This window comes from Sander lucioperca, chromosome 22 (assembly GCF_008315115.2).
Source record: "Sander lucioperca isolate FBNREF2018 chromosome 22, SLUC_FBN_1.2, whole genome shotgun sequence".
Taxonomy (NCBI): domain Eukaryota; kingdom Metazoa; phylum Chordata; class Actinopteri; order Perciformes; family Percidae; genus Sander; species Sander lucioperca.
In genome coordinates this window covers 21,970,621-21,995,311 of record NC_050194.1, presented here as the reverse complement: position 1 = coordinate 21,995,311, position 24,691 = coordinate 21,970,621, and the positions used below count along the sequence as shown (strand labels likewise).

Genomic DNA, 24,691 nt, shown 5'->3' with positions numbered 1-24,691 from the left:
CTGAGCACGAGTGAAGTATTTCTGCAGGTTCAGTTGAAATAGCTTCAAATTTATAGTCAGAACATCGATATGAATGATAATATTTTTGGCATGGCTCCATGTTGGCTCTGTTTATTTTCTGCAGGAATTCAGTTTCTTTTGTCGTTATTGTCTAGAGCTGCGAGCTGCCAAGGACTCCCTCAGCCATCTAATCTGGGCAAACCTGTGCCAAGGGAATTGTTTTTTTCATTTATTGAACAGTGAACTCACTTTGATCCCCATTATCAAACGCTGTCCTTTTGTAATAAAGGAGCTTAATTAAAATATGCAATCATTTCCTGCAGAGTGTGAGAGGAATATTTAATAGATTGCAACAAAAAAAGCTCTTTTCCATCCACCTTTGTTGAGCTGCACAGTATCACAGCTGACAGACAATGGCCTGGAAATGATCACATTCAACATTAGTGGCATGTGCTTGCCTCTATATTTTATTATGTGCACTGCTAGATAATCAGCTTAAATGACCATGCTGATGCTTATGATAATGCTTCAATTAACTGCTGCACTGTGCGACCACTGGCTCTGGTTTTCTGTGCTCAGGCTTTCATGAAGCAGACGGTCAGTGTGTGCACACAGTCTGAGAAGATTAGGCAGAGAGGGGCCTCCTTTGAAGATGGCCATGCAGACGGCTAATTTGAGAGTGAATGGGCATTTTCTTTGGCCAAGCTGCGGAGTATGCCCGGTTGGCTCAGCAAAGCTGTCTCCATCTCCCTTTCTCTATCTTTCTCACTCTCGGAGTGAATTAAAAGAAAGTCTGGTGTGAGGTGCTGGAGCCCTGCCAGGAGCCTCACTTATCCCCGGCGTAGGACGCTAATTCTGACCACTTGCTTAAAAGGAATGAGGCCCTCCACTCATTAAAAACAGAGAAGGCTGCCCCTCAAAGCCCCATTTAACATTTAGTTTTCTCAACTATTCCCTCCACCTCAGACTCCACTTTCCTGACCACAAACCCACCACTGTAATTATGCTTATTACTTTATTTTATTATTATTTTATAAACACTACACTCAGCATTTATATAGACTGTCTATTCTGGTCTACTGTGTTATTACTGACCTACATCACTAACCAGACCACAATTTGCACTAACTGTCTATTGACTCTTCACTACATTTCAGCATTTATATAGACTGTCTATTCATATATATTGCGTTATAACTGATCTACATCACTAACTAGATCATAATTTGCACTAATTGTTTTTTGTTTGACTCTTTACTACATCTCAGCAGTGTTATAGACTGTCTATTCATGTATATTGTGTTATTACCATATCACTTTCGCATATCCATCGTCTTACTTACACCGGCTTTGTAATGCTTACTTAATCTGCACTTCATGTAGCCTATTGTATTCTGTATTCCTGTATTGTATCGAATGTGAAACTGTATGTTGTCTTGCACGCTTATGCTTTTCTTGGCCAGGTCGCTGTTGCAAATGAGAACCTGTTCTCAACGGCCTACCTGGTTAAATAAAGGTTAAATAAATAAAACATAAAAATTGTCACCCACACCTGCCCCCTCATTTAGCCTCTCTGCTTTTTCTTGCATCCAGAACCACAGAGTAAGATGCTGCCCCCTCTCCAGTCCCCTCAGGGCTCTTGAACAGCCTCCACACCCATGGTGCCAGGGCAGATTAAGCCCCTCAGCACTCTCTTTGGCCGGATCTCGGTGTTACATAAGCCCCCGGGCACGGTGGTGTGTCTCTCAAAAGCTTTTCCTGTCGTGTTCAAAAGGCAGAGCATAGCCAGTGGAGCTCACTGAGATGGCAGGTGTTTACGGTACAGATCTGTCACTGGGGGGTGGATAGTCAGCTCAAGGCCTGTTGCTAATGCTACATGACAGCTCAGCATTTGAGACATGAGCACACAGTATCCTCAGTGTGGCAAGAGTGACGGAGGAGGATCAGGAGGGCCATGTTAACCAGGAGAGTAATGGCATCTGAAAGGATGCTGCAGCTGGTGTGTGAGACGGACTACAGCTCAATGTGAGTGCATCGAAAAAGCACAACATGCTGGTTGACATTATTAGATGTTTGTAGGGGAACCCACTCTACCTGCCACCCACAGAGAGGGAAAGCACTGCAGGTATTCTCAGAGGGGTCCAGCTCATGTTCAGCACACTCATCTGCACTTTTCTGTGACATCGCAAAGGTCTTTACAGTTTAAAGCCACTAAATGTACTTTGACTCACATCTATTAAGTTGAGACACTTTTTCTATAAGGTAGATTGTATAAGTCATTGATTTTAACCATCATATTTGAAATTAAACAACACAGTGCCCTTTACATTCTCAGAAATAAAATAATAATAATAAATAAGATAAAATAATAATAATAAATAAAATAAGACCACCATCTATGCTAAAATAACCCGACAAAGCCCATGACTGTCACCTCACTCACCTATAAAAGTAAAAGTACTCTTATAAAAGTATAAGAGTACATACATTTGATTGCAGTTTATTTTTAGCTGCGGATTAACACACAATAGTGAGTACACGGCAGCAGGACGGTGTGTGTGGGGTTGACTACAAACTACAGTGTGTGTGTGTTCATAATGAAGGGACATGTCACCCAGTGCAACAGCGTGCCTCGTTGATGTGTTTTTAATAGTTTTTGGACAACAATGGTGCTCTACAGCACATAGGAATAGAAAATAAATTTGTCATAGTTTTGGTCTTTTCATTGAATTTGTTGGCAATAAGAAAAATATAGAACAGTGTTATCCTTTAAGTTTCACATAATGAGCTGAAACACGAGCCTTCTCCTGCTCTGGGAGCACAGAGGGAAGGATGTACACTTGGTTATTAATATACACAGAGGCAGGCATACTGTTGGTTTATGTGGGTCAAACGTGCAGAGTGTGTGCACGTGAGTAAGTGAGGCAGCGTACCCCCCCCACACGCCCCATGTTCTGACATCAAGGGGACGGAGGGGCATTTTGAATCAGCTTTGAGTCTGAAACGGCCTCAGGCCTGTCTGAAGGCGACGTGGGTCTTCAGCATGCTGCAAATACACAGAGCAACAAGGCGTGCACTTTGGGTTGCTTTAATGGGAATGCAGTTATTTTTTAACATTTCAGACTGACCATCAGTAGAATCATTGTATACGAAACACTGCAATGATCCTGGAAACTGGGTCCCAGTTTCCCACTTTGATGGATAAGAAAAGTAACTGTGCTCGCTTCAAAAGAAGACACTGTAATGTGACAGACATAGTGTACTGATGAACTTGCTCTACATACTCAGTGTACCCCTCCATGCACTCCAGATGTTCTTCCCAGCATGTTCTGTCATACTTTCTATTTTAAATGTCAGTCTGGGTCAAGTAATGTCTCCCTCTTAAGCTGCTAAATTTGGGGTTTATCAAAACAAAATCAAAACTGAGTACCGGAATGTTCAGATAATTCTCAAAGGACTCAAGGTCCACATACTCTTTTGTTCTGAAGCTTTCGACTGTATCACTGTGGCTTCATCAGCAGATGAGTTTGCTCAGTTGTAATTGGACTGTAGATGTTTAAACCTTCCTTTTTTCTGAGCACCTTTAGGACTTGTTATCTATATTGGCTTGAAAGTTGAGCTTGACAGTTCAATCTTGACCTTAGAAACAGCCCAAGTCCCACCTACTTGCTTTTCTCCCGAGCTTTCAACCATATCAAAGGTAATTTGTGAAGGAAGGCTATTTGGTCCAAGTGTGTTTGTCACATATTCAAAGATATACATTATTCGCTATTTAATAAAGAAGAGGATATTGGTTTATGTGTCATTTACTTATTTCCTGTCTCTCTTCACTAAATTTCAATTTCAACTTTAATAAAAAAAAACACAAGTTGTTGTTTTTACACTTGGGTTTTTGTAGCCTACAAATCAAACAAACAAGATATAACACGTAAATCAGTGAGCTTGTAGAGGTGCTGGTAAACACATGTTGTTACTTTTCAACAGACCCAGGCTGTTTTCCCCTTTTCCAGAATTTATACTAAGCTAAGCTAAATCTGATGGCTGTAGCTTCATATTTACCATACAGAGAAAAGATTGGTATTGACTTTTTCATCTAACTTCCTGCAAGAAAACGAAAAAGCGCAATTCCCAAAATGTCTAACTATTCATTCATTTAATAAAGAATAAAGATGCTTTTTAACTTTCCTCCAAAAAATACAGTAAAACACTTCTCATGTTCTCAGAGCTGTCTTGCTCTGATCAATATAATACTGTCTTTTTGCCATGTCCAAAAGAAAACACACTACCATAACCAAGATCAGCTGAAAATACCCTGAACATGATCCTGTCTTGGACGTTGAGTTTAAGTCCCTTTGCAGAGCCAAAGCCCCCGGCTGAATAACTCTGATTGAAGGTCCTGAAATTACCTCCAGACTTGGTCAAATAGTTGGCTTAATGAAGGGCAGCTAATGGGGCAGAGAGCTATGCATGCATGTCATGTATCCATGCGTCCCATCAGCAGCAGTGCTGGGAGCAGCTGGGGCGGCGAGTTCATTTTCCGTTGACTGTTATTATGTCTTTTTCCTTGTTTGTGGAATCAGTTTATGAAGTAGAAATATTTCTAATACTCGGATCTGATCCTGATGTTTTCAGTGGGTTTTAGGTCAAATACTTCACGAGAGAAAGGATTTATCTGCAGCTGAAATATCTTTTCTTAGCCTCATATGATTCACATCCTCCCATATGTTGTAGAGTTTTGATGAAGTGGAATTCTTTTGTTCTCTGCTCAATTTGTTTCCTTCATGATTAAGAGCTGCGTAACTCAAGTTGTTTCATCTCCTCCACTCTCCAGATGGCAGCTATTTGAATAGGCATGCAAAGCTCTGATCAGCACAGGCCATTCAAAACAAAGACAACAATCTGACGTACACAGCGATTTCAGTATTTAACCCTGTTATATATTTTCACCACTCTGGGAAAAGAAATAGAAAAACTAAAGCTATTATCTTCAGATAATATGGATGAAGCTCAGCAATGCTATGAAGTATGACTGACAGCTTAAGAGTGTAAGTATTTGGAAAGGTTCTGTGCAATAGAATAGAATAGAATGCCTTTTATTGTCATTATACACATGTACAACGAGATTAAAAACAACTCCTTTTTCCAGTGCCAACACGTACGTAAAAAGAAATGTAACAACATGGAATAAAATAAAATAAGTAGTGCAAAAAGAAAAAAGGGGGGGGGAGGGTAAGGTGCTATTTCTGCATGCATTTGTGTCAAACTCATTCGTTCCAATTTTTGTGTGTTTTCCCTCTGTTAAGGAGCTGACAGGCGACATCATCTGAGTGCAGTAATGCCTCAAAACACAAAGAGCCCCATTCAGAGTCCTCAGCAGCAGTATCCCCCACCCACACTGTCAAGAGGACACCCAGACCCATCCAGCACACAGCCTGGAGTCATTATGGAAAGCAATGTCTACTTACACAGCAGTAGAACATTCACAGGAAAACATTAAGCAGTGAAGGAACGCTTGGAGAAGACGAAATGAGAGCAAAAGGATGGAACAAAAACCTGGCGATCACCACATCTGTCCAGGAGCTGTCTCCCTCCTGCCATCTCATCTACACTGATTTACGTTCTTTAAACATTCACAGGAATTATTCCCACAGCCTACAACATCTTCGGCTAACCGAGGGACTCAGGGGTCCACATAACATGTAAAGTGAGTGTGGTGCCAGGAGCTTCCCCGGACAGAGATGGAGTCAGCAGAGATCTCAGAGGCAGACAAAGAGGCCCCAATCTCTGTGAACCTCGAGACCGAGGCAAACAATGGAAAAACAATATTAAAGGGAAGCGCCACCAATTTTACACATCAAAGTCATGCTTACAGTTTCTTGGCGAGTAATACTGCATATGTGGAAAAAAAAGTTGTATAAAGCTTTTGCGGCTCTGCAACGTCTAATAAAATTGCCTCAAGTGATGTCACTTGAGTCAGCATCAGTTGTGGCTGAAGACTACAAAATAAAAAAAGGTTTAAAAATAAAGATTTAGAAAGAAGTGAGCTTACCAGACCTCTGTAGCCTGACTAGCATAACATATAACACACACAAATCTAGAAACCAACTGTCAGCGGTTGAGTTGCATTGTGGGTAAAGTAGGCGCCAGGTTTTGACAAGAAAGAAAAATGCCTGAAATAAAAAATACGATCTCTGGTTCTGTCGCATTGATTTTGATATTACATGTATCATAAATTAGAAATATGATATACTGTAGGTGTATGTCATCTTTGGTTGATGTTTCGTGCTTCTTGCTATGGGATGTTTCTGGTGCAACGAGAGTTTCTTAATGAGATTTACAAAGTGCAAAGATCCTTCATTTTTTTAATGAGTGTGACTCCCAGGGTGAGACTAAATCTACTGAGTGGATGCCAAGGTTGAACATTTTCAAAGGCCCTTATATCAAGCACACTGAACAGTTCCCTTTATGCAATAAATCTGAAATTTGATTTGGCTTTGCAGTGACTGCGATGAAATATGACACTTAGAACTTCAATACTGCAGCAGCTCACAGCTCAGTACAATGGAGTTTTTCACTTCTGAAAACTGCTGATTCTCCATGTAATCCCACACCAATGCAGTCAAGGCTAAGCAATTGACTTCACCCATGAAATATTCATATGAAGATGTTTTGAAACACATTTGCATTTATTAAGTCACTCAGTCCAAATAATGGATTGTGTAATGTGACACTGGAGACGGCTCAGAGCATGAAAACCTTTTTAACATAATGTGCAATCTGACAACACCTAACTATCAGCGTTAAAAGATAGTAACACTCACAGGAGGTCAAAAAGAGGCCAAATATTTCTGAAGTTCTTGCTAATCGCCAATCTAACTGACAGATTTATATGAAAAGCAATTACACACTAACGTTTGAAGTGTCGCTGAACTGTGCAGAATTAATTTTTCTTGCCAATATGCATGATTGTGCTGTTTGCAAATATCTCTAAATCACACACACATCTAGAGTACATTGTTAAAATAGTCATCGCTGAAAGCCTACAGGCAAAGCTAAATAAAAAACACGTCTGCAGCCAGTTGTAAATAAAGGCATATTTACTGTGGAGGGTAATTCTCATGAGCTTGTTATGTATAAAGCACACACTGCCCCCTGTTGACCAGATATGAAAACAGACAAAAAGCTGCATCACAAGCATTTTATTTTAAAAAAAAGTAGCTCATTCGATAAATCATCATTGTACAAATGCCCACAATGGTAATATGCACGTGCTTATATCATCCTGGCAAACAGACAGTGTGTTTATCATGAAATACTGAACATTACCAGGTCTTGGTGTCACAGTATTTTTTTGTGAAATTGAAGTACAGTATTTTATCAACACTTTAAACTGAGAACTCCGTCTTAATATACAGTAGTACTTGCATAAAAAAGCTTAACATGTACTTACACTTTACCATCATTATTTCACATTCTGGTTGAAACATACATACTTTGCTCCATAATGAAATAAATGTTTACTAACCTCTGATTTTTGGATCAACTTTCATTGTGAAGTACAATCAGAGCTCATTTTTCATTGCTTAAACATACTAAATATTCAACTTTAGTTGAACCTTGTGTTTTGGACATAAAACTGTCTAACATCTATGGCTTCAAACATGTAAATGTTAATGTGGAAGTGGTAAAACTGACCCACATGATCTATACTCCTTATGAATTATACTATATTATAGTTACTTCTGCATGCTTTCATTGTCAGTTGCAGGCTTCTTAATAGTCCGTGGAGTCTTTGTCGTTTTGGCCACTTTCTCTGCCTTCTCTTTTTTAACCTCTTCCTTCTTCACCGCCACCTCGCTCCCCTCCACCTCCCCATTTTCTGGCTTGGCGGCGACCTTCCTCAGCTTGTGCTTGCCCTTGATGGGAGCTGCGAAAGTGAGCGACGACTTGATGAAATCCAGAGGGAAAATGCCCACGTCTCCGTCGAAACGGTTCTTGGTCACCTGCAGGGACCTGCGGCCGGGGCACGTCACCAGCTTCTTCTCCTGCAGAATGAGGACATTGTCGGCTTCTTGGCTGGCCTGGGAGGGGTTACAGGTTAAGATGTGTCTTGAGTTATGTCGAATAACTGGAGCTTTGTAAAGAGGGTCAGAACATGTGTATTTTCATCATAACGTCAAGTCGTTTGTAGCTACAGAAATAGCAGGACACTCATGATCAAATTGATGAAATGAAAGCCAAAATAGAAAAAAAAAGGGTAAAGGAGTGTAAAAACAAAAGTGTATACACATGTATATATCAATGAATATGGGCATCTTATTTTGATGGCCCAGGTTTGGTCAGGTTATGTGCAGCGGCGCATCTCATTTTCTAAGAATTAAAGCTATAGTGCATAGTTTCTGTCGCCCCCATGAGGAATTCTAAGTAATGATTAGAGCCCGACCGATAAAGGATTTTTAAGGCCGATATCTATACAAATATTTGGTGATTTAAAAATCCGATATTCCGATATATATATATTTTTTTTAAATCCAGAAACGCGTAATAAAACATAAACAGATTTCCCTAACATTAGTTATTTGTAGTTATTTATGAGTCCTCACTAAAATAATGATAATGTTTGTCTGATAAATAAAATGTATAAAAATACAAACTTAAGATATGAAACTTAAAGTCCTTTGAACAAAAACAACATAACAAACAGGGAGGTTGTAGAGCGCCCTCTGGTGGATAAACTATGCAACGCCAACACTCATAACATGGCTGAAGGGTGTTTCGTCTGTTTTTATTTTATTTTTTAAATATTCATTTATCGGCCATTATAAATGCCGATACCGATAGTTTGGAAAATGCCTAATATCGGCCCGCCGATATATCGGTCTGGCTCTAGTAATGACAACAAAACTGTCGACGTGTCCACATGATACAAGCATTCCGTAATCGCACACTGCCCCCCCCCCCCACGCACAATCTTCTGAACATAGCCATACTCAGAAATACAGAGAGAGTAGTGTGGAGCTGATAGTCTTAATTAGCTTTGTAGCAACTCAATTGGCAAATGGCTTGAATGTAACGGACGTTCATTAATATCAAAAAGTTACGCACAAAAGCTTTAAAATAAAGTTGTTTAAAAATTTAATTCCTGAAACAATATACCAGCTGAGGTGGTTCGGGCATCTGGGCGCCTCCCTAGGGAGGTGTTCCAGGCACGACCAGCTGGGAGAAGGCCTCGGGGAAGACCCAGGACAAGGTGGAGAGATTATATCTCCACCCTCCATCAGGATCCCCCAGTCAGAGTGGGTCAATGTGGCTCGGGAAAGGGAAGTTTCTCCCCTGATGGAGCTGCTGGCCCCGCGACATGACACCGGATAAGCGCATGACGATGGATGGATGAAACAATATAGTATGTATTATCTTATCTTGTATTGTTTTGCGCCTTGCTTTTGTACTATACAACCTATTATTTATTTATTTTAATTTTGTATTTGATACATTATAACAAATTGCACATTTCCATTTTACTTAACTTAGTTTTGTTCATTACATTTGTTTTGTTCTCTTTCCTTGTTCTCTTTAAAAGATGAAGTGTACTGTTCTAAATTGCAAGTAAAATTATGAAACTGATTTCATTATTTGATTCATATACCTACACAGTTCTCACTCAAACATGACTAAAAGTTTAAATGTTATCTGTCACAGTTCCTTTTGTTTCCTTTTCGGGTTAATCAAACTGAAATCTGCTCAATTAGCTGCACAGTTTAGTTTGAGAAAGGTGAGACATTGCTCTGTCTTACCTTTGCCGAACCAAAGATGGATGCAGTTTGCAGATCTCGGTCATCCTCCTCTTTCCTGGGGTGAATGACCAAAGTGACATGGCAGCTGCTGTTGGTGGCAAACTTCCTGAATGCTCCAATAATGTGGTCCTGGACAGCAAACCTGGAACAGGAAACACAACTTCCATATTTGTGGAAAATGCACTTTAAAAGTATTGTGTTTGAAGAAACAGTTATCGGTAGATGATAGAATTTGTCATAACGTAACTCTTACTTGTCTACTGAGAGGTTTTCCTGCCCCATCATGAACTGCAGGTTGTCGATGATGACGTGGTTGATATCATACAGGTAGACGGCATGTTGCATCGTGTCCAGCACTGTCCTATAAAAAAGGTTGAAGAGGAACACTCGGTGAAAATTAGCACTTACATTAAAAAGAAAGAAAGCCTGTGTCCATTGAAACACTGATGAGACTTACTTGATGTTCTGCTGTCCGTGGAAAGTCATAAAGTAGAGTGGCAGCTCTTCAAACTTGTCTGCCCAGAAGTCATACTGCTCGAGGTTTTCCTCCAGCCTCTGCATGGCAAACTGCGTCAGCATGATCTTTGCCAGACGCACGTTGTTGATCTCAAAGCTACCCCATAACGTGTTGACGCCCTGCATGCAAAGGTCCAGAGCAACCTCACTGATAAAGGTGGTCTTCCCGCTGCCAGTAGGACCTAGTAAACATAGAGGCATACATGTTAAGACTAATAGATATTTGATTGTAAAACATGCAGAGTGGATAAGAGATAATGAAACAGATAATGATGATGTGTACCAGTATTTACAGCTCATATTCAAACTCAACATGTCCAAAAGATGTGTACACAGCCCGAAATATATTCTCTTTTTCTGGACAGTTTGATTGAAAATAAACCTTGACCTGCTGTGTGTGTGCATGTTGTAAGTCCTATTCTTTCCAATATGTGATGCACAGAGCTGACCCATAAAGAGGGTAGTTCCAAAATTAAAAACACAGAATTGGAACCTGCTATTACTTACAAACTGAAGCTGCATTTGTTGTTTTTTTTCGGCCACTTGGGGGCATTGAAACAAGCTGAAAACACAACACTGACTTTGTGTCACCTAATTATCATATTTCTTCACCAGGCAGCTATTTGCCACCAACTTGGTCTCTCTGATGTATGGTAATGTGCAGGAAGCGTTTATCAGAGCTTTTTTGCTGAAAACGGATTAATGGATCAGAAAAGCAAATCAAGGAGAGCAACTGTAGGTTTGGGAGATCATTTTCTGTGGGTTAGTCACTACTTGATATCTTTCACATTATACATTTGATCGACTGTTAATATGTTATATATAATGTAACAGCTTTAACGTTTTATGATGCTATAGAAGGCTATGTTTACATCAGTATTAATTAAACAAGTATGGACCAGGACTATATTTTTGAATTATTATTACTTTAAAAAACACAGAGAAATTACTGATTGGGCCTTTAAACATAAGATTAGATTAGATTAGATTAAACTGTATTGTCATTGTGCAGAGTACAAGTACAAAGACAATGAAATGCAGTTTGCGTCTAACCAGAAGTGCAAAAAAGCAGAAAAGTGCAATGTGATATACAAAGTATAGACAGGTGGTGCATAGGCAGGACAAGAAATATATTGCAGTGGTATAAGAGCAGAATAGGTATGGCTATGTAATATGAACAGTGTATGAACAACATGTACAGATATGCGCAATGTAGTAGCAGTGACATTATAATAGTGTTAAGAATAATATAGATATATGCAGTGTATTACCAGTTATGTAAGTAATGTTTTCTACCTGTGAAAACAGTCAGCTCCCCCTTGCGGTGTCCCTTCAGGATCCTGTTGAGCTCCTGAAATCTCACCCACTTCACTCCAGCCACCTGCTCTGTGTTCACCAGCTCCCCATACACGTCCTCTCTGAGCTGCTTGAATGACACTATGGACTTATGGGCCGCTGGGATGGAGGATTTGATGATGTGGCTGAAGTTTTTCCCCTGGGCAAGCGCCTCCACGGGACACGGGCGGTACTCCCCTGGTCGCACCAGCGAGCAGCGCCTCAGACCCAGCTTGCGTGAAAAAATCTTTGACGCCTCCCAGGAGCGAATGTCCCCTCCCAGCCACAGCGTCACCCGATTGAACTGCTCCAGGTAAGGCAGCAGGACCGGTGGAAGGCAGCTGACCCCACGTGGAAGAGCCACGCTGGGGAGTCCTGTGGCCTGGCTCACAGCCAGAGTGTCCAGCTCATGTCCAGTCAGTACCACCTCCGCGTCCATACGCCCCACCAGGGGGAGGCCAAACAGGTTGTAGTAAGAATTAGACTTTGGGACTGTAGCTTCATTATAAGTAACTTTGTCAGTGTCTGTGCTTTGGGCAGAGAGAAGCTTCACCCCCTTTAGGGAGGAGTCAGGTCCACCAAACCAGGGGAACACCAGACTCTTGGTAGGCTTGAAAAGCCTCACGCCAAACTTCTTGAGTGTTGCATTAGAGACCTTTGTGATCTGAAACAAAACATTGATAAAGCTCATTGTCCTGTGAGGAAAATAATCCTGAGATGTTATTCAAATCCCTGCCATGTGAATTCGTTTTTGATAATCATTTCAAAGCCTCAAATCTAAAATATTACAATTTAAATTCTTAACCATGTGTCAGTATGTTTTATTGTATGGTTCTGTTCACATATTATTTTGTTAATTTGTCTTTAAATTCTTTCTTGTCAGCCTTTCAATGTCTTAACTAGTGTTTGTCTTTGCTTTTCATTGTTATGTTTATTTATTATGATGTTAACTACTGCGTTTTAATCTGTTCAGACCTTTGCAGAATTCAGTTTTGAAAAGTTTTTTATACAAGTTTGATAGTATTACTCACAGTTTAAATTACATGAAGTTACAGATACAATATCATTACTAAGTGTGAGAAATGATCTACTGTACACATTAAAAGACGGAGAAAATATTTATATATATATTTAAATTATGGAAATTGGGACTTGTGTGCCTCTTCCACATTTATCTTCTTCACATATCTCATTTCATAGATAACTATAAGCTTATTTTGTAGAGCAATATATAGACTAGGTTTACTTTTCCTGCTTTTCAATGATTGTGATGAAGATGTGATGGTCTCTGTTGTTCCTTTGATTATTTTGACTTATTAAACGAATAAAAAAAACATGCAATCACTCATGTTCTATGAGCACATCTCTCACTAATTTACACTCAACATTACCTGGAACATGGTTTTAATCAGCTGAACCTCATCCTCAGGGAGGTCAGTGAGGGGCACAGAGCTGGACCAGATCCTCTGCACCTCCCTCAGCTCTCTCTCCCTTTCCTCCTGCTCCTCCAAACTCTCTGGGTATCCCAGCAGCACATGAGGGCTGAGGAAGTCCTGCTCCTCCTTCTGCATCACCTCCAGGCAGTCCTGGAGATCCTCCCAGCTCCCTTCCACCAGCGTGTCTTTACACAGAAACTGTCCGGTGGTTTTGTCGATGAACAAGGAGAAGCTGTCCCTCCGGGCAGACGGATCCACAAAGATGCTGGGAATGTGGAAGCAGCTGTAGCCATCGTGGAAGGGAATGTCTTTGGAGCGCAGATACTGTTTGATCTCTGTGATTGTGATGGGGCTCACAGGAAACTCTACAGTAGACTTGGCATCCTTTTTATAAGCCCTGGTCCACCTGTGTGTCAGGTAGTCTTGGTAGTAGCCTTTCCCAAGAAGGTCTAAACCACATGGAGGCCTGTGAAGGAGCCTTTGAGTGAGAAGTCTCACACTGAGGGATGGTAAGTGACTTTGATGGAGAAACCTTGGGGCTGCCACCTGCAAGAGACAGGTGCTGCCCCTCAGCAGCAAGCTCCTCCACATTAGCTAGTTATCTGGTTAGGGCATTGAACCTGCGACAGACACGACAAGAGGAAGACACATCAAGTAACACACAGCAAAGCTACAAAGACATGTCTTCTTGCATGACCTACGCTAGTGTTTATCAAAGACAGCACAGACAGGGAGGCAGAAAGCCGTTATTTTTCATCAAACGGACATTAACTGTATAAGAAAATAAGCCTGAATGTGCGTGACTAAGCCGTAACTAAAACATATAAAGTTTAATTCAAGAACAAACACACAAAATGCAGCTTACTGGGTCTGTTGCTTGCCCTCATTTTCCTCCATGCTTCTCTCAACCCCGGGCTTTTCGGTGCGTTTTCAAAACAAGTCCGTGTGAAACATACAGGGAAAGGTACCGAACTGGGTTCATGTTTATGCTAGCCACATTTTAATTTTTACATCTCAAACATTTCAAATATACGTATATAACATGTGTCTTTTACAATGATTACAATTTTGATTTGTTAATGGAAGAGGTTTTATTATGAAGTCTTGTTTTCTGTAACGGCCATGTCTGTTATATGTTTCGTTCCGGAACATATCATCGACGGAACGCAGTATATACATGCCCGTCAAGTCGTCCTCTATGAATGTTGTTGCTAGCTAACGTTGATTTGTGCCCAGGGGTTTCTAACGATATTGTATGTATTAATTAACCGTTCATTGACTGTAAAACGATGACATCCAGAGGGACACCGAGTCGCTTCCTTCAGAGCGTTCTTCAGAACGGTATCGGTCGGTATGTCTGCCAGCTGAAACGAGTCTCCATCATCTTCTCTAAAAATGCACAGAGCTCGTTGGGAGTCAGGTAAACAAACGCTTTACACAGCGATACCTTAAAATAAAAATATTCTTTATAAGTGAAGTGAAAGCCCTGCCATCACATTACATTACAACAGTATTACATTAGGTAAATGTACCTAAAGGTCCTATGACATGCTGCTTTTTGGATGCTTTTATATAGGCCTTAGTGATCCCCTAATACTGTATCTGAAGTCTCTTTTATATAGACCTTAGTGGTCCCCTAAAACTGTATCTGAAGTCTCTTTTATATAGACCTTAGTGGTCCCCTAATACTGTATCTGAAGTCTCTTTCCCAAAAGGGGGGGCAAGGTGGGGGTGTGGTCTTGACCAACTGCCATGCTTTGCTTGTTTTCAAGCCATGATGTCTCTCTCTTTCTCATGGGCGGGCCAAATTCTCTGGGTGGGCAAAGCAGAGAAAGGGGAGGTAACCTTTCCCCCTTATGACGTCATAAAGGGCAGATTCCAGATCGGCCCATCTGAGCTTTCATTTTCTCAAAGGCAGAGCAGGATACCCAGGTCTCGGTTTACACCTATCGCCATTTCTAGCCACTGGGGGACCATAGGCAGGCTGGGGGAACTCCATATTAATGTTAAAAAACCTCATAAAGTGACATTTTCATGCCATGGGACCTTTAACGTATCAAAAGTAAAAGTACCTGGCTATGCTGAAAAAGGTACCGTGTTTGTCAAGGTACTTGTACTTTTGTTGATCACATATTCAAAGTATTTATCTGTCAGGTAACTATACTTGTCATATAAATGTATGTACTACAGTACTTTTGCTCTAAAATTTGTTGGATTTGAAATACAGGTTGTGGTAAGTTTTATTTCTTGAAAAAATGTACTTGGTTACATTCCACCATTGCCAGTGATCTAAATAATCATCAGTTGCAGCATAACAAAAGGCAACATCAGATATTCTTACACTGGGAATTGATATTGTATACAAGCGACGCAGACCACCATGAACAGAGTGAACACAGCATCACAACTTCTTCCCTTCTTTTTTTTCAGGGAGTTCATTGAAGAGGGAGTGGTGGATTATGCCAAGAAGAACCCTGCAACTGTCGTGTACGTGTCTCCTCAGTCATGCAGGATACCCAAAATAGTTGCAGAATACTGTAAGTACCTTGTGTTTTAAAGGCACAACTGTCTAATTTTAAATGTTCTTTCCTCATTATAGCACATGCTTTATATATAAAAAAAGGTTTGTTGTATGTTAGGTCCTGTAATTTCCTAGAAAGTTTCTTGAAAAGAACTATGTAATATGGTAAAAATCACAGGGAAAATTGACACTAAGTTCTAAGGTAAGTTATATAAGTTAAGCTTGTTGTGTTGAGTTAGTATAAGAAACATGAAAAGTGAACTACAGTAAAGTAGCAGTGTGAATATGTTACTACTCCTAGATACTGTAGGGGGCAGTATAACACACATTTTTGAGACCTCTATTTAGGTGGAAGTTGAATGCTATTGGGGGTTTCAAACAGTTAAATAGTCTCACCCAGAATCAGATGTTCTTGTTGACACCGTTACATTTCACACTAGGCAGAAATCTATGTTCCTTATAAAGTGACTCATTCTTATTATTATTTCCTCTTTTTCCTTCCTGCAGTAAACGGCAACGTGAGGGAAGAAATCGTCACGAGCAAAACGTCTCCGCAGATATCAGAGCTTTTGACCAAGCTGACTAATCAGTCGGGCCTGGACATCATACGCATCCGCAAGCCCTTCCACACAGACAACCCCAGTATCCAGGGCCAGTGGCACCCATTCACCAACCGGCCCCCGTCCATCGGTCCCATCAGACCGCAGAAACAGGACGCTGAATAAGGACTATCCAAAGTTTAAAGTCAAATTTGGTGCTTAATTCCAGATTATTCTTGCAAGATATGTCCTTTTTCTGAAGCTGTTCAAGTGTCTGTGATCTAAATTAAATCACAGGTCAAGTATGGTTGCAGCAATTTTCCAGTGTATTTGTTGGATGTTTCTGCAGAAGACCCCACTATCTATCGACTGAATATTTTTCAACCTGCTCTTCTCTCTTTTGGTGGTAGCAAAGCCACTTTAGCTGTGCAAAGAAGTGCACACAGTACCAGCTCTGAATGTCACATTTGAATAGACTTTACATGAATCCACCAGAGGCTTGTCAGCTGGTTTATTAAAAAGCAGATAACAGTTTTTAATGTTGAGGTTATGTAGTAATGTGCAGCACTTCGGAGCAGATGGAACTTTGTATGAAATAAAAGAAAAAATTATTGTGCAAATGCTGGCATTTAAATGTATACTGTGCATTCTTTTAAAGTTGTATTTTAACAGCTTGTCAGAAGATCAATAGAGCAAAACTGATTGCAGCTGTGCTGTCTGCTTCATTAAGTCTGAATGACTGATTTAACTGTCCTTAAAATACTTCACAGACAAGACGCATATGAGAAGTACACATTTTTTTATTTGAATGACACAGGGGGAAATGTACATGTTTTTACAGTTCTAATACTGATGAGGTTTGAGGGTTTTCTTCGATGCACAACCTTAAACGATCCAGAGCTTAAATGAACATGACAGATGGTTGTGTGATAGCTTGAGGGACAAGTTCTAACCTTCAGCAGCAAAGAGCTGTCCTCTGCGTCAGCTGTAAGAGGAACAGAAAACTCCTCTAGTGGGTGATTTGTTCAAATTTAACGAGACGGATGTTGGCAAAACTCCTCGCTGCTTTCTTTGCTGTTCTCACTCTGAATTCATCATTTTTGACTGCAAAAGGCACACAGCTTGACCCTTGCTTTTCTTCCACAAATGACCTTGTCGTTCTTCTCAACAAAAGTTCATCCGTACAATAAAGTACAAGTCATCAGATGAATACAAATAAGCATAACATGAAAGGTGCCCCCAGGACAGATTGCATGTTTCTGTTGATGGATGGATACTAGTCTGCTGGCATATATAGCTCTGGCTGCAGGAAATGGTTTGGCTATCTGTGAAAAAATTATGTAGAATAGGAGCGTGAGATGACTGCTGAGGATGGTGATGAGTGTGAGACAGTGGAGCCGAGCTCTGCAGTGGGACACTGGTGCTGATTTCACTAATTTTCTCCCAAATATCTGTACTTGAGTTGCATTTTTAATAAAAATGTGGAAGCCCCTTTCCTATTAAATTACCCACAGACATAAAGACTGCAGTTTCTGTTGTTATACATGTACTGCTTAGCCAATACATTTGTTAAATTCAAATTATCTGTAAACTTATATCACCAAAGTTAGGTTAAATCAAACAGTTTAGCCTGTTTTAAAGTAAAGAAAGGAATTCAAGCATAATTGGCTGATGATGTGAACATGTTTTCTGTTGTTTCATGCTCACTTCCTGCAATTAAATTTATCCATCGCACCAATTACAGATATCAGGGCCACTTTGCTCTCATCACACCCGCGCTCCCCAATGGGAACTGGCACAGCTAGACCCACGCTAGGACATTAAAGGCTCTAAATAAAGATGCTGTTGCTAAGGTACTGCCTTGAACGCTGCTCTGAAAATGGCCATTTTATCCCCCCTCTGAGTTTATGTTATGCCTCTGCTCTGTCAGAGTCGCATATGTACTGAATGTAAATGACTCTGGGATCATGTGGGCTCCATTCCCACTGGAGGACAGTGGCCTTGCTGCTTGCCACAAGCTAAAAACAAGCGAGTGTATTGGTGTCATGAGACTAGGATAAGGTGTGAGCATGTTTTGCTTGTCATTTCCTGACTTCCCCTCAGGGCTGTTGACACTGACTATTTTTTTTTTTTACCAAGCTGAGCATAATGCAACGTGTTCTTATCTGCACAAAAGCGAGTGGAAATTTAATGGACTCAAATAAATAAGACATGAGAAATAACAGTCCTTTCTGCAACAGCTCAGGTGGCTAAACTATCTTACAAGAAACAAAGATGTCACTTCAGCCAGAAGACCACATAGATATGTTCAATGTCTAACAAAAAAAACATGTCATAGTTTACAAGAGTATATTACATGACTTTTAACAAACTTACAAAAGAACTGTGCAAATGTGAACCACTTTCTTTGGCCAACACAGAAATAGTTGACATAAAATACAACATAAAATATACTGTATCTTGCAGCGGCCTCTAGCTCACCCAGTAAGAGCGTTCGCCCTATGTTGGCTGAGTCCTGCAGCGACAGGAATTGTGAGTTTTTTCTCTGAATATTACCCCCCTGCCCTGGCTCCATAATAAAAAATAAATAAAATATATGGCCCTAGCATGGATGAGAAAACCTTCACTCGATCCTGGTCAATCTTTTGGAGCACTGTTAGTATATTATAATTTAAGGACACAGAATTATACTCAGTCTGTCTGATTCCTATATGGGAAATGTGTGCAATCAAAACTTTCTCACAAATAATAATATTGGGCTCCTGGGTAGCTCACCTCCTAGAGCAGGCGCCCATATATAGAGGTTTACTCCTCGACGCAGCGGCCGCAGGTTCAACTCATGTCATTCCGTCTCTCTCCCCTTTCATGTCTTTAGCTGTCCTATATAAATAAAGGCCTAAAATGCCCAAAAAAGTATCTTAAAAAAAATTATAATAATAATATCAGCTAAAAATGTGAGAGTAGCATTGACAGTATCTCGAGGGCTCTTTGAAAACCGGTTCTAATTGATTAGGGGCCATCATGGCCATTTGTAAACTCAGAAGGGTCCTTGAGAGAGATACAGAGAGTGTGAATGTGAGCAGAGTATTAGATGATACTGTCATGCAGAGGTGATGAGATGGGAAAGAGGCAGGCAGAGAGGGGGAGAGGGGAGGAATGAAGATGAGGAAGAAAACAAGTTAAAAGGTTAAAAAGGTTGAAAACAAAAGCAAAGTAGCTTCTGCCAACACGTCCATTTGTCCTCAACTGTTCTCTGCATGGTTGGCCAGGACACACAGGTCAGGTCGAATCGCAGAACACTTTTCAGAGAAAAACACACCTTAATATGTAACCGCGGAAGATATTAAATGATAAGGTGTATATATAATTAACTGACAGAAGTTCACTCTTGTCTAAATTCAATCTATAGACACACATGTGAAAGGGTGTCCAATACTGTTCAGCTCCACCTTCAATAATATCCATATTTGGATTTGTCCATGAGGATAAACAGAAACTGTGAAAGTGGACAGAGGAAATTATTTAGAATAATTGTTATTGGAGCACACAAAGGCATATGGTGAGGAATATAGCAATGTTAGCCAAGTAAAAAAGGAAAAAAGAAAAAATTGGAGTAAATCCAATCTAAAAAAAAACATACTGTAAGATACAGTGAAAAAAATCTTAAGTCCTGAAAAAAAAAGATCTATTTTTAATCAATTACATCTGATCCTTTAAAATAATGTCTGGAAGAACAGACTCTAAGCAAAAGACTAACACTTGGGCTAATAAATAGTCTGCATTAAGTAAAGAGACAAGCCTATAACTACTGAGACTGAGGCTTGGCATAATGTCATGAGATTGCCGGACTGAAAAGAATCAGTAAACATAATAAGTAGAAAAGTGGTTAAAGTTTCAGCATGCTTAAAACAATGTGTCATCCATGTCTAAAGGTGAATGACCGAAATGCCTGCTGTCACAAAGAGGGGCATGCTAAGAATAGTACAACAACAATATTCATAGTGTTGCACTCAGCTGTGCACACAAAAAAGTGACAACACATGTTGTGCAAAGCATGAAAAAAAAGAGCCTCATACACAAGCAGGCAAGCCCTTATTTGAACCATACTGAGGCCTTTGGTCAGACAGAATGTCCTCCATTTAGGCCAGGACATTTATCCGTCTGCAGAGAGTGCATTTCCTGGACTGTATATTCTCAGAATAAAGTGGCTTACAAGGCAGATAAGAGGACGACAGAAAACCTGCAAATGCAAAATAGCTGCTGCCCCCTTGTATCATCATCTGTTTCCTGCATCGCTAACCAGGACACTTAGGTTAAATGTTTTCTGTCTGCTTCTACCTGCACAGACGACAGCGCTCTATGCAAACAGACAAGAAGCCCCTGTCCTCTCTTTGTGGAGGCAAGCCAAGTACCCCTGTTACTGTCAGCGACGCTCTGACAGATGCACCGTAGAGGGCTGCTGCTGAGCTACCGCTACAAGAGCTGATTCAACACTTTGCTGGAAAGTGACATGTTTACAAACTACTCAAAGATTCATTTCAGTCCCTCTAAGTTATACATGTGCTATTTAATCATAGCGCTGGTCACCTTGCGAAGGAAATACTGTAGGCTCTGCAGTTCTTGTTGTTTTGGCATTGCTCTGATGTCAGGTAAACACTGAGCATGCTTTTGTGGGCTGCATGTGTGAAGGTCTTCCTAGACTGATTCGATCACCACCAGCAGCTTTTTCACAGCAGAGGACACGTTTAAGAAGTAGATGAAAAAACTATTTTGCCTCTTTGTAAAATAATTTTGAAAGAATCGAAGTGTTGGCATGAAACTCATGCAACATCTTGAAGGTGTGATGAATGATCGTACAAAAACAGGGCTTCAGTCTGAAAAAGACAAAGTATATGTATGTTTAGCTGTATAAATATAAAACGGCAAATAAGCATTTTCTTTACAGCATCTCAACCGTTTGTTTTCAGTGTGCGTTGTGTATTCCCCGTAGCCTGCTGGGCCCTGACACCAGTCTGTGGTCTTCAGTGAATTCAATCAATCTGACCACAAACTGACTGCACCTTTAATGGTCTTTAATAGACTAATTAAGCTGCCTTACATACAGCTGTGTCTACTTCCCCCCACAGCTCTTGCCACTGGCACTGACAGAACAAACTGCTTCTCACATCTGAAACAGTAATGCAATTACAGTATTGCAATTTACATGAGGGCAGGAGAAATGACGAAAATGGGATTTAAATAAATGTAAATGTATGATTTGTTTTACCACCTGAGCTTTCGTTTACTGTAACACCTTCTTAAAGTGATACCCCACATAAAATCTATCTCTTGAGTATCAAACAGGCGCCACCCTCGGGCTTGACGGGTGGCTGTAAAACGAGTAGTTTGCTCCTTCATAGAGAACAAAAGCTTGCATTCAGATTGAATTCATAACAATTATTCGGGTTAAGCATCATTTATGAAGCAAAAAAATGTCAAACAGCTTCTCAATTGCGAGGATTTGCGGTTTTCCTCTGTTTGATATCATTTCAAATTGTATATTTTGGGGATTTCGGATGTTGGTCAACAATACCACAAATTTGAAGACGCCACACCGGGCTCTGGGAAATTGTGATGTGCATTCTTCACTATTACATTTTTTAGGCTAAACAATAAATTGAAAAAAAAAATTGCAGCCTTACAATGGATTCCTATTTGGACACATTTTCACTGTTAAAACATCAATCGTAAACCATTCTTGTAACATTTTCATGTACTTGTTGGCTGCTTCAGCTTGTTTAAAACAATGTTAAGTGGTCCTTCAGTTGGGTAGGTAAGTGCATTTGTAGGAGGAGACTGGATGGTCAGCTCTGACGTCGCACACGGAATGGGGGAGAGAAGGGTACGTGTCCTTATTAGCCAGCCACTGATGTGAGACACCTGGAGGTGGGATGCCAGCCAATTCATCCCGGAAGGATGCATTTTTTGTCCACAAAAGAACCCTGAACTGCCAAAATCCGCCCAAACCCAGAGGACGCCAAGCAGCTGAAACAGTCTACTATCTACTACTATCACCACCAGCCTCATGGAAGGCGTGGGTGATACAGAGTCAGCTCCTGCGATTACGGGTGAGTCAAACCTGTTCTCCCCTAGACCACCAACAGGAACATCCTAACGTCAGACTTGCAACACGTAGGGAAAGGCTCTAAGTGTGGGCATGTTAGGTGAAAGGTAGTTTCCCACTGTAGCCGAATGCAACAATGCACAAAAGATAGATTTTGGGTGGAGTATCACTTTCTGCCCCATTGAGGGCTAATATTACATGGCACTAAAAACTTCCTGAACACTCCCACAGTCTCATAAATACGTGATCACCTCCTGGCTGGCTGGATTTATTTCTGTGTCCCAGTTTGCACCTCTGCGTTTTTGTGTCATATGACCATCATCGTTCAAAGCCTCCGGGGAGTTTACACCGGGGTAGCATCATTGAGCTCCCTACTCGTAATTTTGTAACAGTGCAGTCTATGGCCAAATTTTTCACAGCTCCACTTTTTGAATAGCAATCTCTGGTTAGTGTCGTCCATTGTTGAAGTGAAATCATGGGCCATTTGTCATGGGAGACACAGGAGGCTGCACATTTCAGATCAGGTGAGGACACGACCTGTAGGTACTCTGACACTGGGTAAATAACAGCAGCGTTTGATACAACAGTCAGTTCTCCCCACAACTACAGGTCACAGTTGGGGTAAAAATAAATAACGATGAGGACTGAGAGGGGCGTCCTAGATGGAGCTCTCATCAGGCTGCAGGTCCAGCTGTGTGTGTTTCCGCTGCTCCAGGATCCTGTTGAGCTCCTCTGTGAAGGAGTGGTAGAGCGGCGACATGCCCTCGTGGTCGGCCTGCCTGAGCAGCACGTAGCTGTTCCCGTTCATCTTCCTCAGCACGCTGGGCAGAGTGGCCGACAGCCCGTTGGTGTAGTCCGTGTTGGGCAGCGGAGGTGGCATAGGTAGAGGAGGGGCTGGAGGAGGTGTTTTGCATGGAGAGAACTGACCCTCACCTGGAACTATCTGGAGAAATCCATCACCTATGTCTCCGAAAGTTGTCATCGAGATGGAGCGACGACCCTGGCGGCCATTGCAGTGGCTGGAGATGGTTCTAAGTTCGAGATGGGAGCTCCTCTTTCTCTCAGAGCCCCCCAGGACCTGTAGCCCCTGCTGGGAGAACTTTCGGTTCTGAGAGACCCGTCTGGTGCAGAAGCTCACATAAAGCAGCACCACGGTCAACACCAAGCAAAGCCCTCCAAGAACCGCCACCAGGGAAATGTACACGGCCTCCATGTGTCTGTAGGTCTGGAACTCAGCTCCCGGAGGCAGCGGGGCAGGAGGTGAGGGCAGAGGCTGCTCAGTGGGGCTGCTGGTAGAGAAAACAGTCGGGCTGGAAACTGTCGTGGGGTTAGTCGTGGCTGTGGGCTCCACGGGGAAGTACGTATCTGTGTGTACCCTGACTGTGTAAAGATAAACCAGGACTGAGACGGAATTCTCCAAGGCAAAGCAGCGATAAGACCCGCTCTGCTGGGCACGAGCTCCGATTATGAGGAGGCCATCTGTGCCGATGCGGTAGCCCGAATTGAGGCCGTATCCCTGGAGTTCTTTGCCGTTTAGCGTCCAGCGCGGAGTTGCCAGGTTGGAGCGCAGCTCGCACTGAAGTAGCACGTCATCACCAGACATCACAGAACGCCTCCGATGGACCACTGAGCAACAGAGAGAGAGAGGACAAAAGACATGAGACGGAGCTTAAAAAAAAAAGAGATGAAACAAGAGTGAGAAAAGATTGAGACAGCAAGATAAAGAGTTGGAGAATGTGAGAGAGGCAGCAGTGCAGCAGGACGGAGAGATTAATATAGAACGAGTTGTCAGGTCACAAAGGATACATTTGCAAAGTGCAGGTGAGCAACCTGTGCGGCTCAACCTTTCTGCATCACTTTCCATCACAGTTCATAAGCCTCTTTAAATGTAGTGAGCGCTGCAATGCAGCCAGCATGACCGCCTGACCTCCATTAAGAGAGGAACTGATTAAAATGTGTACGCTGGGACCTGGGGGATGGGTATGGAGCGTACACCTAATGAAATCCATTAAAAGCTGCTAAATGCTTGGGTTTTTAGGCAGAGAAAAGAAGTGTTGGATTTGGCAGTCACACTATTTGCCTGGCAAATCTATATTAAGGAGAAATGGATGTGAGGTAAAATAAAGTAGTAAACTTTCCCAAAATTAAAAGTGACGCATGTTACATAATGGATGTACAGTGTGTGTGTGTGTGTGTGTGTGTGTGTGTGTGTGTGTGTGTGTGTGTGTGTGTGTGTGCGCGTGTGCGCGCGTGCGTGTGTGTGTGTGTGTGTGTGTGTGTGTGTTGTTACCATTTCCTGAATTCTCCTTGCAGCCCCTGATTCCCTTCAGGATATCCTGGGTAAGGTTTGACCTGAAATGAAGTGATTTCAAATCCAGTTGTAATTTTGAAAAATTATTATCTAATCTTTATTTAACCAGAAAAGCCTCGTTGAGATTAAACATCTC

General features: G+C 41.4%; 3 protein-coding genes across 3 annotated transcripts in view; 1 reads left to right on the top strand and 2 right to left on the bottom strand.

Moving 5' to 3' along the window:
- Positions 1 to 7,183: 7,183 nt before the first annotated feature.
- Positions 7,184 to 14,030, bottom strand: twnk (twinkle mtDNA helicase). The gene is made up of 7 exons (XM_031315338.2): positions 13,947 to 14,030; positions 13,037 to 13,701; positions 11,607 to 12,309; positions 10,252 to 10,492; positions 10,048 to 10,155; positions 9,795 to 9,936; positions 7,184 to 8,081 (listed from the first exon to the last, which is right to left on the bottom strand). The coding sequence occupies exons 2-7, from the start codon at positions 13,670 to 13,672 to the stop codon at positions 7,737 to 7,739; spliced, it is 2,175 nt and encodes a 724-aa protein (XP_031171198.2). The 5' UTR covers positions 13,673 to 13,701; positions 13,947 to 14,030; the 3' UTR covers positions 7,184 to 7,736.
- A 190-nt stretch (positions 14,031 to 14,220) lies between these two features.
- On the top strand, positions 14,221 to 16,769 carry mrpl43 (mitochondrial ribosomal protein L43). The gene is made up of 3 exons (XM_031315341.2): positions 14,221 to 14,501; positions 15,512 to 15,618; positions 16,110 to 16,769. The coding sequence occupies exons 1-3, from the start codon at positions 14,371 to 14,373 to the stop codon at positions 16,325 to 16,327; spliced, it is 456 nt and encodes a 151-aa protein (XP_031171201.1). The 5' UTR covers positions 14,221 to 14,370; the 3' UTR covers positions 16,328 to 16,769.
- Positions 16,770 to 16,923: 154 nt separating this feature from the next.
- sema4gb (sema domain, immunoglobulin domain (Ig), transmembrane domain (TM) and short cytoplasmic domain, (semaphorin) 4Gb) overlaps positions 16,924 to 24,691 on the bottom strand; it is a 37,412-nt gene continuing 29,644 nt past the window's right edge. The window contains exons 14-15 of the mRNA XM_031315337.2: positions 24,535 to 24,596; positions 16,924 to 23,870 (exon numbers count right to left, since the gene is read on the bottom strand). Coding sequence (XP_031171197.1) covers positions 22,903 to 23,870; positions 24,535 to 24,596 — 1,030 coding nt within the window. The 3' untranslated portion in view covers positions 16,924 to 22,902. The remainder of the gene's footprint in view (positions 23,871 to 24,534; positions 24,597 to 24,691) is intronic.

Bases quoted from the DNA above. Each gene is read 5' to 3' on its own strand.
- twnk (XM_031315338.2), bottom strand. From the start codon at position 13,672: ATGTGGAGGAGCTTGCTGCTGAGGGGCAGCACCTGTCTCTTGCAGGTG. The intron at 10,493-11,606 runs GTAGAAAACATT...TATGTTTACTAG, and splicing joins GGAGCTGACTGTTTTCACAG to GTCCTACTGGCAGCGGGAAG. The intron at 10,156-10,251 runs GTAAGTCTCATC...CCTTTTTTATAG, and splicing joins CACGGACAGCAGAACATCAA to GACAGTGCTGGACACGATGC.
- mrpl43 (XM_031315341.2), top strand. From the start codon at position 14,371: ATGACATCCAGAGGGACACCGAGTCGCTTCCTTCAGAGCGTTCTTCAG. The intron at 14,502-15,511 runs GTAAACAAACGC...CTTTTTTTTCAG, and splicing joins CAGAGCTCGTTGGGAGTCAG to GGAGTTCATTGAAGAGGGAG. The intron at 15,619-16,109 runs GTAAGTACCTTG...TCCTTCCTGCAG, and splicing joins CAAAATAGTTGCAGAATACT to TAAACGGCAACGTGAGGGAA.